The 16,300-nt window shown below is 33.8% G+C and overlaps 1 protein-coding gene across 1 annotated transcript in view; it reads right to left on the reverse strand.

The window, feature by feature from the left end:
* LOC149771854 (DNA nucleotidylexotransferase-like) overlaps positions 1 to 16,300 on the reverse strand; it is a 48,194-nt gene that overhangs the window by 19,819 nt on the left and 12,075 nt on the right. Inside the window, exons 3-6 of the mRNA XM_089948129.1 lie at positions 13,590 to 13,691; positions 10,064 to 10,243; positions 6,823 to 6,891; positions 2,291 to 2,411 (exon numbers count right to left, since the gene is read on the reverse strand). Coding sequence (XP_089804255.1) covers positions 2,291 to 2,411; positions 6,823 to 6,891; positions 10,064 to 10,243; positions 13,590 to 13,691 — 472 coding nt within the window. The remainder of the gene's footprint in view (positions 1 to 2,290; positions 2,412 to 6,822; positions 6,892 to 10,063; positions 10,244 to 13,589; positions 13,692 to 16,300) is intronic.

The raw sequence follows: 16,300 nt of genomic DNA on the forward strand, positions 1-16,300 counted from the left end.
CCTGGGTAGATCTATCACTAGACTGAGTAGGTCAGTGACCCAGAACTTGTCCCATCTGAGAGGGGCTATCAGAATCATCATGCATTTCTGACACCATAACATCTGGATTGTATTTGGTACCAGGACCATGGGTGGGAAGGCCAAGCCCACAGTACCTCCCAACTAACTGACAGTGCATCAATGGCCAAGCTTCTGGATCTTGGACTGTACAGATGAATGTGGGTAACTTGAGATTTCACCTTGGATGCCCCTAAAGTGTACAAAACCAATTGATGGAAAGACTATTCTGTTTGAAGAACTTAATCTTTCTTGATAGAGTGTTGGCTAATACATTGAGTTTAACAGGAATGTGTCTGATTTGTATGTTGATACAGAGATTGCCACACCAACATAAAAATGGTGTGGTGATTTAGTGGCCATGTTTGGGGAGATAGGTCACCACCACAGTGTTGTCAGATATAATGAGGACAACTTTGCCTGAGAGCTGATCTATCCAGAAGTGATAGGCATTGATGACAGCCTCCATTTCTACAATGTTTTTGCCCTGGCTCCCACATGCCACTGACAGTAGTGAAGTCTAGCAACAGTTGGGCACCCCAGCTGTACCTACTGGCATCGGTACATACCATTATTTCCACTTGGGGCTACTCCAGCAGGATTCCCATGGTCGACAAACCTGGGTCATGACACTGACGCAAGAACTATTATATCTTTTAATGAAATCAAAGTCCTTTTCAGAACGGACTCAACGAATTTGATTCTGATGATGCAAATATAAGGAAGTCACACCAGATTAAGGTTGGTTAAAAACTCTATACTCAAATAAAAACAGTTCTGGGATGGATGGAAGTCAGACCTTTCCCACTTGACTATAAAGCCCAGATGATCTTAAAAGCTCATTCCTGCCTTGGAAAAAGATAGAACTTACCATGTGTTTCTGGAGGATGCTGTCATGGTATGCTGCCATCTTTGTAGATTGTATCAATTGGAACAGGGTGACAATGCAAACCATAACCTTGGTAAAAGCCATGGGGCTGATGTTGAGGCAAAAGGGATAGACACTGAACTCATAAACTTTGTCGCAGTAAGCAAAAGAGAGAAATTTCCATGATGCAGGGTGATACCTGATAGTATACACTTGAACTCACAGATTATGCCATTAGTTAACATTTCTTTGAAAACATCATCAGATAAGAAAACCAAGCTTAAATTATCAATGCAACATATTATAAACTCTCTAATACTATCTTCATTACATATGGATTCAGTGAATATAGTCGAGTTAACTTGTGAATGGCAACATCAGGTTAATGAAAACACAGTGTAATGAGGTCTTAAATAGACAAAAAGTCCAAAAAGGTGACAAAATCACTCAAAATTGGGCAGATATTGTGAAAAAATGTATACAACCTGCAACAGAATGATTATTCCACACCATAAATCCAAAAAGAATGTTGGATGGTTCAATCTGAACAAAAAAAAATGGCTTAGATGTCAGAAGTAAATTGTATGATGTTATCAGTACAGCAACGAAGATAAAAACTAGCAACACCTGATGGTGGTACGGTTTAGGTAATGGTCAGGAGTTATTGCCCTTTGTCTATATATGATAGACAGAAAAAAAAGGCATTTTTCATCCTACTAGATTTGTGAGGTAACAGGCTAATATTCCTAATGTATTGTGATTAAGGAAAGTATTTGAAGGAGAAATAGGTTTCCACTTGTTTACCATGGAAGCCATACCATACTGGGGAAGTCAGTCTGACATGATTTTAATAAAGTATGTTCTAAGAAATACTAAGTTTATTTAAAATTGTATATGCCCTTCAAGAAAAGAAGTTGAAAAAAGCTTTGTCAATTAGTTGCTAAGAAGGTACATCATTGCTTGGAAAGCCACTATCAAACATCCCTACCTAGTAAGTTTGAAGAAAACTGGCCAAGCAGTTTGGCTGAACAACAGTTTAATAAGAAAGTCACACCATTGCTACAAGAGCCATCCATGAAGTAAGTTTGGTAGAGTATGTACTAAGAAACATTCCTACCATGACTAAACAAAACTTGCCAAGACAGTCTAAAAAAGAAACAGGGTTTTCTATTTTGGTTGCAATGGAAGTCACACCACTGCTAGGAAAGCCATCCTGAACAGAATTTTTCTAACACAGATCAGAGAACATTCATACCAAGTTGTTATCCTTATTTGTTAAATAGTGTCATTCATGCAAAATAAGGGAGAATCAGTTGACAGTATATGATAACAAAATTATGGAAGTGTCAGAAGCACAATACACACCCCATTTGACCCTCCAATCTGATGAAATGTGTCCTTCTTGTGCCTCCTCTATGGTTGACCAACCTTTTTCTATCCACTTCTTGGCAGTTGCACTCCCTATCCCAAATACACTTGTAAATACCTGTAAAATATTGTTTTGGTTAGATATACATTCTGCCCATACATGCCAACCACTAGCAATGAAAAAGTGTAATCCAAGTGGGCAAAAAGAGTGATCCGAGAAGAAAAAAAAGAGTAATCCACATATAACATGATACAAATTCAATGAGCATTATGTACAAAATGATTTTTTACCCCCGTCTTTAACATCAATAACTGCTTCAAGTTTTCATATGTAGCACTTTTAGATTTAAAAAACAACAGACTCTCATGTTGCATTTCAAAACACTTTGTACCAGGTAAGACTATGAATATTTTGCACACCACACTACATACTAGATTACTAAGCCTCGATCTGAATTCAGTTTTATTTTTGTTAACAATACAGAACTATCTCTCACTGCCAGCATTCAAATGGTAACAAACCATTAATCCTTTCTGAACCTGACAAAGAAGAGGAAATTTATATCTTCCAGCTTTTGGGTCGTTTAGCTGAGAAGTAAGATGAAAAAAGATCAACTTCATGTCCGCATGAAGTACATTGTCAGGTAGAATGCCAACTTGATACTTTTGGCATTCTCCTAATTTATTGGCAGCCTTTCATGCTGCAAGGTGCATCAAATGACAGAGACAACCTGTAATGTACACTGATGAGACATTTTTCAAAATACAGAATGCAACTCCTTTATGAATTCCAGTTATCACTGATGCATTGTCAGCTGAAAACCCCATACAGTTCTGCCAATTTATATCATGTTTGTTCAAAACATCATTACACAAATCTAAAATGTTTCTCCAGTGGAATCTACTGTTAATTTTGGTAATGAAATAAGTAATGAAATAAGAGCACTCTGACTTTGCCCTTTTCGTTGTGAAAGTCTCTTACACAGACTGAGTACAACTTTATGTCATCATAATTACTACTCCCATCTGCAGCAATACTAAACGATCCAATTTTCATGGCTTCTGCAATTTTAAGTGAAGTATCTTCAGTTAAAAACGAAAAATATTAGATGATTTTGCTCTTGTACATGCATGTATTCAGGAAACATCCATTTGATCAAAGGACCAACATAGTCTTCTACCGCTAGGTGCAGTCCATGTTCTGTTAAGAACTCCATAAATAACACCTCTGCATTTATAACATTCATGTCCACAATTGAGTTTTGCTGCAAAAAAGAAGTTGCTTTAGTAATGGAGTTAATTCAAGATTTCTTTAGTTTTCAAGTGTTGCTCCACATAAAAAAATCACCACCATGAATAATATTAAAATCCTTTCCACACAGCCTGAATCTACCCTAGAATGGAACACTGTGTTATGTAATTCATGTATTCATCTCTGAATCAGCTTTTCATCTTTATTTAATCCATCTGTGAAATTATTTGAAAAGCATTTTTGCTCTAGCAGATGCATCAACTTGAATAAATCTTACTCACTTTAAGCGCCAAATATCCTACACACTGGTTCTGTACCAAATATGAATTAGAACAAAGAATCTGCGAGTAAAGATTAAAAATTGGAAAACCAGTCTGTTCTCTCCTAACTTAAGCCATACAGCTGCTATGAATAGAATCTGAGGTCAAAAGTTTGAAAGTAGAAACCAGCATATTTCTTGGAAATAGGACAACCGCTATATATAGAACATAATACTGTTAGGAAAGTACATGCAAGTCTAAGGACAAGTGTACTCTTATATCATAGTTACGTAGAAGATGTCTTTTCTAGAATACATTCTGTGGGATTAATGGGATGTTAATAAAAACTAGAAAACAAATTATTTATTTTTTTGGAAGAGGGATATACCAACATTAAGTAATTCATATACGTTTATGCATAAGGCATAATTTAGTGGGAAAAAAAAGCATAATGATTACGCCAAAAGCGTAATAATTGGCATGTATGTTCTGCCATTAGTCAAAGAAAATAACCTAAAGAACTGGCATCTAAACCTAAGCATAATATGAAAATGAAATACTATCAAACAAATGGATTGCTATCTGGACATATTTCAACAGGAACGGAATTCCTAAACATTAATTTGCCGTTAATTTAAAAATCCACATTCTGGGTCCAGAAATCTAAGTCAGGGACCAAAGTGTAACGTTATACAAAATTTGCCTCACTCTTCCAGAAATAATCTGTAAAATAATAAGAAAATTCAAAGAATCGTATATGACAAAAGTCTGTCTGATAACACAGATTCAATTATGCAAATATGGAGGTGTGTCAGTTTATCAAACACTGATTGGATTCATCAAATTTTAGAGGCACAATCAAGTTATAAATTGATCACATAATAATGTCCATGGAAAAACTATAAGGAGCATGACAATACTGTAACCAGCAATTGTAAAAATAAATATCTGCTTTTGCTTCTCACTTGTTAATAATTCAATAAACACACTGGGATCAAATCATCCATACTTCTGACATAACATGGTTAATAAATTACGTGTGTCATTATGTCTCTGTTGTTTACTAATTATATGTAACAATCATAGTTTGTTTATGGCTGTAAAAAAAAGTTGATTCATTAAGCTTTCGACAGTATAGGACTTCATTTCAGAGTAAAAAGTGACATCAATAATTGGCTCATTAGCTGATATAACAGTTATAACATATGACTTAAAATAACTGCATTTTATTGGTTTACCTAAATGCATTTAACAGCATGATATCAGTTTGTATTGAGCATACGTTTTACATTACATTCTCATGACAAGCAAGTGCAGATGAGAAGAGATTCTGGCCAGCATAAAAGAGATTTGCCCATGATTGTTGAAACTGAAATTTTTGTAGAAGTGCATGTTATAATTTAGTGACATAAAGATAAGTATTCATTAATTTATAACCTTTATTGAATATACATGTACACCTAGCAAATACATGTACATGTATATGAAATGATGAGATTGTAAATTAAAAATGTGCATGATTCAATTATCTTGAAAACTCATTAATCCAGACACACTCACTAAGAATGAAGATGTCTAGATTAACCAGGTCCCAGTGTATATGGGGAATAATTTTTTATTTCAAATAAATGATTGACACTTGATCTGACATGATATTTGTACCTCTACACAGAGATCTGTCAATACATAAAACCACACAAACATATCTACCTACATGATTATATGCATGAAGGGGCCCTTTGTTTCAGAATCTGTCTATTACCTATTCTGACTGAAACAATGGGGTTCGTTTTTAGTTGGTTCTAACAGCACTTTTAACACAGTATTATTGGCTGTATCATGCCATGGAAATGAGAGTTAAGTGCCTTATCCATCGATGCACTGATGCAGCTGGCCTGGGCAGGTACCGAACCCACAACTCTTGGAAAATTAGTCTAAAACACTACTGAGTTACTGCTACTAAACAATATAAATCTATGCAAACGAGTGTAAAATATGCACCTGCAAACAGCACATGATGTTCCCATCTTGTGTCATTTCTCATTTGATGATCTGAACGGTGAGGCAGGGACCCAACTTTGCATAAACTGCACCTCTTCATCATGATATGAATAATGGTTACATTTCAAGAAAGTTTCCTAACTTACAGCAAAGACGAACATGGATAAAAGAGTCACATTTTTCCCTTGCCATGAATTTGACTTTTGAAATAGGAGGTATAACTTCAGAGGCAACACACTAATAGTTTGTACTCATAACTGACAATCATATTATGTACTGAAAGGCCACATAAGGCAATAGTTTGTGGATGAATATGTGTATGTGGTCGGTGATAAGGTGGTAGGGATGGTGGACGGGCACAGAAAATGACAATCAAAGGAACATAAATATTTAGGTATATAAAATATAAATATGGTACTTTTTGTTTCAAAGAAATTCAGTTTTCAAGTGCATCAAATAGTCACATTGAAGGAAATAAAGATATTTTCCATAAAAGCACATTTTTCAGTAAATTATGCCTGGCACAAAATACTTACCTGATCACATCAACATTAGGAATATAAATCCAACTTCCTCCCAAATCCAGCCTCTTTAAAGATTAAAATTCATCATTCCTGTTTATAAAATATAGGCAAAGGGCAAACAACCATTACCTCCCATTGCCACCACCAGGTAGCATTAGTTTTAAGCTGAGTAGAACATCGCAAATGAGATGAGAGGGTATTAGAGTTATGTGATCAGATAAGAATTCTAGGAGAAACTTAATTTACTTTCTCCTTTGAATATAGCCCCTCATCATATTAATGCTAGAAGAAGTAATAGGAGGAGGTAGTGTTAAGGACCCTACATATACCTCGGGTAACCTCTGAGGGAACAAGAGTGGTTTCCCTATATCAAGGATAGCCCACTCTCCTAACTTGTGAAGTGACATGGTTTATGGCTGGCAAGAATCATCCATTCCCAACAATGTTTCTGTAACAGCCCAAACCTAATAATATGAAATACATAAAACATACCACCATTTTATGAAACCAATCATCTTGGAGTTCATTAACTTCACTGCATTCACCATCCTCTAGAATTTCCTGCAATTGTAAACAAAATCAATGAAAATAAACATAACCCTGACTCTTTAGTACTGTAAACAAATGCCAACAATGTACATGATGAATTTCAATTAACAATATGAATAAATCTGAACTGTATTAACAACTTGTCCAACCAATATATATTGTAAGGCAGTGAACACTGAATAGAAATAATGGACATCTTGTTCACTCATATCATGTATTGTGTAGCCTGCATAAGTTGCTATGAAATTACAGTGTTTTACTCAGTCAGAGACATTTTTTCTGTTTTGAAATCTTGTCCGTAAAAAGTCATCATCCTTATAAATTTTTTTATACATTAGGCATTTTTCATTTGCAAATAAATTGAACTTTACCCCATACTTCATTGTAGAATTATAGTTTTTCTTCCCTTTAACCTTCATAGGACCAAATGATCTTTCTCTCTTATTCAGAGCCTAAAGGTGACAAACTTTGATAAAATATTTACTTAGGGCCATTTCATTTCAATTTACCTGAATGAGGCATGTTACATTCTTTTACGGGTACCACCAATAGAAAAGAATTTAAACCATACAGAAAATAAGGTGGAAAAAGATTCATACCCACATCCCAGCAGATAGAAACAATCCAAAAATAAAAGTGTACTCTCCCCTGTCACAGGAAGATTTAAATGGCTTTGCCCTTTGTTGACCAGATGAATTTTTCATGGAATAAACATGTACATGTAAATAAACAGAATAAGTGGCACAGACAAAATGATTCCATTCAACTTACAGTCAGGGCTGTTCCATTTAAACATACATGGTACCCAGGGAAGGCAGTTTAAAAAAATATATATATGCCGGGTACTTTGATTTCACAGAGTTCATATTCCAATGATAAAAAAATTCTGAATTGCATCTATGGGTGAGTAAGCCACTTTAAAAGTGCCTACCCTGGGTCCCATGAATGTTTTAATGGAACATCCCTCAGTAAATACCCATTTACATGTAACCAACTGCAACAACATAAATCTGCTTGTGCCAGCTGACAACAATAAACACATATCAGGATGCTATTTTCAGAACACAGCCTCATTCCGAGGTTCAAGTTTGCTCTCATCTAATTCTACGTTAGTGAAACCTTGATACTAATTAACAGAACTGCAGTGCTCCAGAAACTGGACAGCCAGATGCCAAAGCCCCTCATAATATAGATTAAGCCCCTCCCATATTCTAAATGAGTTACCCACTGGGCTTGTAAAAAAGATGTGTTATCTAATTTGTCTTGCTGAACACTAAGCATGTTGCTGAAAAATGCATTTTCATTCTGGAGTCTTGAAAGACACTGGTAAAATATTAATATTCACCACCTATTCAGGTTTCATCTGCAGGTTCATTATGTTATGTTTTTATCTGCTGGTATCAAAAGCTATAAATTTCACGTACAAAGCAAATAACACGATTTAGGATTGGGGACCAATACCATTTTTGCTCTCTTTATTTCAGTGGCTACCAATATATAGTGTTCAATTGTCCTTTAAATAAAACAATGAAATGTCCCTTACTCACGCTTATTGAGGAATGAATCACTGGTTAAATACTCTGAGGTGCCTATGCATTTGTGGGACATTTAAACAGCTAATAAAAGTGTCTGAGGCAATGTTGTACAGTTTTTAACCCTAAAGGAACAGAGGTATTTTCACTGCATTTTTCATACATTTAAGTGACAGAGTTGGCAGCTGCAGATTCTACTGATATATGGTGTGGATGTTTTCTTTGATGCACCATCCACTGTCCTGTGACATGAACTAATTATTATATCTAAAATTATTGTTTTCAATGAAAACAACATGCCTCTCTGACATCATTTCCATTTTCAACCTTGACTGAGAAACATCTTAAGATTTTAGCAGAGAAACTGTTTAAATCGGAACACACTTCAAATAAACATTATACACAGCATACAGAGAAACTGTTTAAATCGGAACACACTTCAAATAGACATTATACAAAGCATACAGAGAAACTGTTTAAACTGGAACACACTTCAAATAAACATTATACACAGCATACAGAGAAACTGTTTAAATCAGAACACACTTCAAATAGACATTATACAAAGCATACAGAGAAACTGTTTAAATTGGAACACACTTCAAATAAACATTATACACAGCATACTTGTCAGAGCATTGCTGTCATTAACTTGTAACTCGCGTAACAGGATGACAAATTTGATATTTAACTGATTTCTTTTATTATCTGGATAATAATTAACATGAATCTATTACAACTACATAATGAATAAAGGCAGCATCAGCATCTGTCTGGTTAGGATGTATAGAAAATGTGTCCATTTATCATGCACTCCATCAAGTAGCAACTTCAAACATTAGACTAGGAATTTACAAATACGAATATTCTCATGTGAAACATTTTCCTAACATTTTTTAAGATATTAGTGACCATTTGCTAGTGAGCAAAAAACAACAAAAGATACATCAGTAAAAAATATTGCTTCATACGAAAGGGAATAAACATCTGAATGAACAAAGACAACTGTTGCTTAAAAATAATGTAAAATACAAATTGTTGGTACTGAGTATTGGTTTACATCAGGATCTGGATTAAAAAGTGGTTTTAATGAAACAAATAAAACACAAATTTTAGTAGACAAGGTCACTGTCATTTTTTCTTCTAAAATAAACACAGAAATTAGAGCTTTTTTAAAGTCACTCTTTTATTTGAAGATAACAAATTCAATGTCGTGCAAAATAATAGTTACAAAATATGTCCATTTAAGGCAAGAAAAATCTAAGTGAGGGCAAGTTATTTTTTTTAAAGCCACTTGCACCCTGGACAGGCATTTGAAAAAAATTGTCTTTCAGCATGGAACTGGTTCAAAGAAGAGCAAGAGTTGGTCTATGTTAACAAAATCTTTCAAATGTAATATTAAAAATTTTCAAACAACTCTGCATTGCTACAGTAGGATGCTGAGCACACATACAAATGGTGGACACGTTTAGTGTTGACTGAACTGTATAATTATTTTAATCCTGCATGTCAATTTTCCCCGATTCCTTTTGTCAGCTGAAATGGATGTACAAATATCTTAACTGGGTTTCAGCAATCAACACGCATCATTACACAGTAAAGGGCCTAGTGTCAAAAGGCATTTCTGCATAGAAATGGGTAATATTATTCACCTGTATTACTCTCTTGCAGTGGTCTCCAATATTTGTGACGTTTTTCAGTTGTGACATACTAGTCAGCCGAAAGGGAAGGCTTTTTAGAACACAAGATGCTCTACGGAATGCCAAAGCTCTGGACGAGTCGTGCTCATTGTCTCGCAACTCTGCATGCTTCTGCAGGATCTCAAGGGCTTTCTGAAGGCAAAAAGTACTTGGTGTTACGATGTAACTAGTAGATCATAAGCAGATTTATTGACATGTATTTTGAAATTGTTAGATCATAAGTAGATTTATTGAGATATATTTTGAAATTAGTAGATCTTAAGTAGATTTATTGAGATATATTTGGAAATTAGTAGATCATAAGTATTATTCCAAAAGGTACACAAGGAAATACGAAATACATCTTTAGGTTACTTTCTATACAAGTTATTTTGACTATGTATGTATGTATGTATGTATGTATGTATGTGTACTGTCTAACAATATATATATATATATATATATATATATATATATATATATATATATATATATATATAGTCACATTCATATATACAACAGCCAATATTTATGTGAAAAATATTTCCTAATATATTCAAAAATTTGACAACCATCAGTCAACTGAATAGTTTTTAGTTTAAAGAATCCTTTATTTTGCAATATTATCTTCTCTAATAAAGCTTACTTTTGGCTTAACGTTTTTTTAAACCTACATTGCCCTTGGTCATGCTCAGGGGTTTGTCTCTATTCCATGAGGCATAACTATAAAATCATTCAAATTCCTGTCTATAACCATATACACAATTTTGCAAATGAAAAGGCCAAGTCATTAATACAACTACCAGTAGCCACAGGGTCTCTCCCTGCTTCCTAAGTCAAACTCAGAAACTGATCATAGCCCTATGATACTCATCCAAGATCTCAGTGATGTAAGATGTCACCTGAACTCCTCCAAGATCTCAATGATATAAGCTGTCAACTGAACTCATCCCAAAAAATTCAATGATACAAGCTGTCAATTGAACTCATCCAAAATCTCAATGATATAAGCTCTCAACTGAACACATTCAAGATCTCAATGATATAAGCTGTCAATTGAACTCATCCAAGATCTCAATGATATAAGCTCTCAACTGAACAAATTCAAGATCTCAATGATATAAGCTGTCAATTGAACTCATCCGAGATCTCAACAATATAAGCTGTCAGTTGAACTTATCCAAGATCTTAATGATGTAAGATGTTAATTGAACTCATCCATAACCTCAATCATATAATGTGTTAATATGACTCATCCAAGATCTCAACAATAAAAGCTCTCAAATGAACACATTCAAAATCTCACTGATATAAAATGTCTATTGAACTCATTCAAGTTTTCAATGATATAAGCTGTCAACTGAACTCATCCAAGATCTCAGTGATATAAGCTGTCAACTGAACTCATCCAAAATTTCAATGATATAAGCTGTCAACTGAACTCATCCAAGATCTCAACAATATAAGCGGTCATTTGAACTCATCCAGGATCTCAATGATATAAGCTATCAATTGAACTCATCCAAGATCTCAACAATATAAGCTGTCAACTGAACTCATCCAAGATCTCAACAATATAAGCTGTCAACTGAACTCATCCAAGATCTCAACAATATAAGCTGTCAATTGAACTCATCCAGGATCTCAATGATATAAGCTGTCAATTGAACTCATCCAAGATCTCAACAATATAAGCTGTCAACTGAACTCATCTAGGATCTCAATGATATAAGCTATCAATAGAACTCATCCAAGATCTCAATGATATAAGCTCTCAACTGAACAAATTCAAGATCTCAATGATATAAGCTGTCAATTGAACTCATCCGAGATCTCAACAATATAAGCTGTCAGTTGAACTTATCCAAGATCTTAATGATGTAAGATGTTAATTGAACTCATCCATAACCTCAATCATATAATGTGTCAATATGACTCATCCAAGATCTCAATGATAAAAGCTCTCAAATGAACACATTCAAAATCTCACTGATATAAAATGTCTATTGAACTCATCCAAGTTTTCAATGATATAAGCTGTCAACTGAACTCATCCAAGATCTCAGTGATATAAGCTGTCAACTGAACTCATCCAAAATTTCAATGATATAAGCTGTCAACTGAACTCATCCAAGATCTCAACAATATAAGCTGTCAATTGAACTCATCCAGGATCTCAATGATATAAGCTGTCAATTGAACTCATCCAAGATCTCAACAATATAAGCTGTCAACTGAACTCATCTAGGATCTCAATGATATAAGCTATCAATTGAACTCATCCAAGATCTCAATGATATGTCAATTGAACTCATCAAAGATCTCAACAATACAAGCTGTCAGTTGAACTCATCCAAGATCTCAACAATATAAGCTGTCAATTGAACTCATCCAGGATCTCCACAATATAAGCTATCAACTGAACTCATCCAAGATCTCAATGATATAATATGTCAAGTGAACTCATCCAAGATTTCAACAATATAAGCTGCCAATTGAACTCATCCAGGATCTCAATGATATAAGCTATCAACTGAACTCATCCAAGACCTCAATGATATGTCAACTGAACTCATCCAGGATCTCAATGATATAAGCTATCAATTGAACTCATCCAAGATCTCAACAATATAAGCTGTCAATTGAACTCATCCAGGATCTCAATGATATAAGCTATCAATTGAACTCATCCAAAATCTCAATATGTCAGTTGAACTCATCCAAGATCTCAACAATATAAGCTGTCAATTGAACTCATCCAAGATCTCAACAATATAAGCTGTCAATTGAACTCATCCAAGATCTCAACAATATAAGCTGTCAACTGAACTCATCCAGGATCACAACAATATAAGCTGTCAATTGAACTCATTCAGGATCTCAATGATATAAGCTATCAACTGAATTCATCCAAGATCTCAATGTTGTAAGATGTCAACTGAACTCATCCAAGATCTCAATGATATAAACTTATACACCAAATTTTATCAAAAATTGTCCCAACATGAAGCCTGTAGAGTGGTTTCAAGTTCAAGTAAGTGCTGATGGACAGATGACCAACAACACATGATGGATGCAGTCAAACCATAAGTTCACATGACTTTTGACCAACTGAACTAAAACTACACAGGTACAATGTGTTTTACCATACTTCCCCAAAACTAAATCTGGCATGGAAAATGGCTTGAAAGTGGCAAATTACTTGTAATAGGTTTACACATGGAAATCTTTAGAACTTTCCAGACAATATAGAATTATAAAGAAGGGCTGTACAAAATTTTGTATTTACTTATTAGAAACAGAAATTGAACTCAAATTCAGCCTTATCCTTCATATTTTATTTTTATTGGAAAGTATCAATAGATCTTACCAGTAAAACATTTAACTTATCCCTGGATGCTGACAAGGAACACAAGAGAGTATGGTACAGTCTGATAATTACATCTTAAAATAACTCATAAGATTAACTAAGTTTCCTCTTAACATCATTATTTCTTACAGTAAATTTATGGTTGAAGTGCTTCAGGCAAGTAGCTCTTTGGCATGCATACTCTGGCAGTATGAAAGGATTTCTTCTGCTACTCTCATTCCCTCCATTATCCTGTTTGAAAAAATAAGAGTGACACTATATTTGTGCAACTTGCATCTACACCTTTGCAGCCCGAAAAGGAAAAGTTCACTATTTACAGAAAAAATTATATTTTTTTAACTTGCAAAAAATTCCTTAAAATTGCGCACACATTTAAACAGGTCATTTATGTATGGTGTTATGTATATTTAATTTACATTGTTTGTTAATTGTTTTTTTAAACACAAAAAAAATTCCATTACATGCTATTGTAATGTAAGTGTATGTTGGACTTGACCTTCTCTAATACTGAGTTATTTCTGCTTGACCTGAATTGACTTTATTCTTTAAACAACTAATACATAGCTAAAGTAATCTCTCTGTGTATGGGTTTAAAATCAGTATTATTATTATTATCAGAAGTTAATATGTTTATTTGGTCAAGGTCTAAGTTTTGGAATTTCCTTAGTGTATTTTACACAGCCCAGGTTCTGGTTTTTATTTTGTAAACATCAGGATCATTCTATAAAGTTATTTTCCATCAGGTAGTATTATTTTAATATAGAAAATGCTAATGGTAATCTCAGCTCAAGTAGAGAACAAAAATAATCTTGTAACAGTGGATTTTTCAGGTATGCTTTAAGATCTAGCACTTTAAAGTTGTATTATATGTTGTGTCCATTTTTAGGCTGGAAACTTTATTTCTTCAAATTACTGAATTCTAGTGATTATTTTCTCTGGAAAATACAAAAGTGCTCTTATAAAATTCTTGGATAGAGACATTCACTGGAATATATAGTAAATTAGAACCTGGAATTATATTACTGTGATTCAAAAAAAGACTGCTGACACATTAACACTCTACAAGCTACCAGAGACACATCATCACCTTCACTGTTTGGATTTATTCTGGACTTATACTGAATTTTATTCAGGATTTAAATTACTAGAACTTGTGTCTGTATTTCTTGAGTTATTTTGGAATTTAATTTGCAATACTGTAAGATCTTTTTCTCATTTTCACTTTGTATTCTAGGGAAATAAATTACCTACTGAATTTTACAAAGCTTGTTGCTTTTCACTCTTTTCTGTTAATTATTTTAAGAACATAGATTCGTAACAAAGTGTGTAATCACAATCAAATTATTTTGACCAATTTAGTCTCTGTAAAAAAATATGCAAAAACATTTATTTTGTTTAAAAGTCTGAGAAGACATAAAAATGACAGAATTTTAGTATATGCCTGAAACTAAATCAAGAATCCATTAATCTTGTTTGGATAATGAACAAGAAACATTATACACCCACCAGATATTTAATAATCTTCTACGTCAATAAATGCCATCTTTGGCATTGGATATTTTTACTCTGAAATTAAACCATTCTTTATCTTTCAGTCACAGTGAACCCAAAATAGTTAGGAATTTTAATATTTGCACACACCAGCCACGAATTAGGTAAATGTAGATGGCAGTGAACCAAATTATTGGGCAGAAATTAGTTTTCTTAATTCAGCCACTTTAGAACCTGAAATTGATTAGGTCTTTCTTAGACCAAGTATAAGTCTTCCAAGGAGTTTGATCACTGTAGATGATAGAGAGCCTGACTTATTGTGCAGAAATTAAAATGGTAACAGACATATGGCTGGATTAATAACATCACAGCATATAACAAATTGAACTGGTAACAGACATATGGATGGATTAATAACATCACAGCATATAACAAAATTAAACTGGTAACATACATATGGATGGACTAATAACATCACAGCATATAACACTCCAAGTTATAGCAGGTGAATAAAAAGATACTGCTCACCGTATGCACAAATAAATACACACATGCACACCAAGTATAAACATAGAAAATACATATTCAATTCCAACACATTTTTGTTTTTGCAATCATGCATTTAAAGATGAAAACATAAACAAACACAGTCTTTACCATAAATCATCCAGGTCTTTGATATTATAGCAAGGGTCCCTGAAAACAATAACACATGGCCTGCATACTGGAATTGCAATCATTCCTCCTTACAAGGCAGTTGGTATGCCTACTTACAATGGAGTTGGCATGGCTAAAGAATAGATGATAGCATCATTACTGACAGAAATTAATGTCAAGCAATGATTAATTAATAATTTAACAAATGTTGAAGAAACATAAGCTTATATTGGAAGTTCCAAATCAGTTGAGTAAAATCAGTTACTCTACTTATAAAGCGAATGACAAGCTAAGATGACGATGCTAATGCTGTTGTTTTTATTTCATTTTCTAAGGGAAGAATTTACTAGGTAAACAAATCAAAAGTATAGATTCTTGTATAGTTCTTAAATTTGGAGAGAAGTTACTTATATCAGGTATGAAAATCGATAGATTTGTCTCAGATTTCTTCGTCTCATGCAGAGTTCAAAGTAGTTTGGGTTGTTTTAGAAGCCAGGAGGTCTTACAGAAACAAACTACTTTTGGATTTTTTCAAGTTAAATTTTTTTCAATATCCATGCAGGTAGATACTCTAATGCAAACTGTGGGGATGATAGTCAAAGGTTTTTTCTCAGATAAAGTTCTTTACTTTGATTGGAATAGACATAAAGAAGGGTCTAAAGGGCTGGATCCTAATATTTGGGCACACTGAG

Source organism: Sinohyriopsis cumingii, unplaced genomic scaffold, assembly GCF_028554795.1.
Source record: "Sinohyriopsis cumingii isolate HCF-2022 unplaced genomic scaffold, ASM2855479v2 utg001628l, whole genome shotgun sequence".
In the NCBI taxonomy this organism is placed as follows: Eukaryota; Metazoa; Mollusca; class Bivalvia; order Unionida; family Unionidae; genus Sinohyriopsis; species Sinohyriopsis cumingii.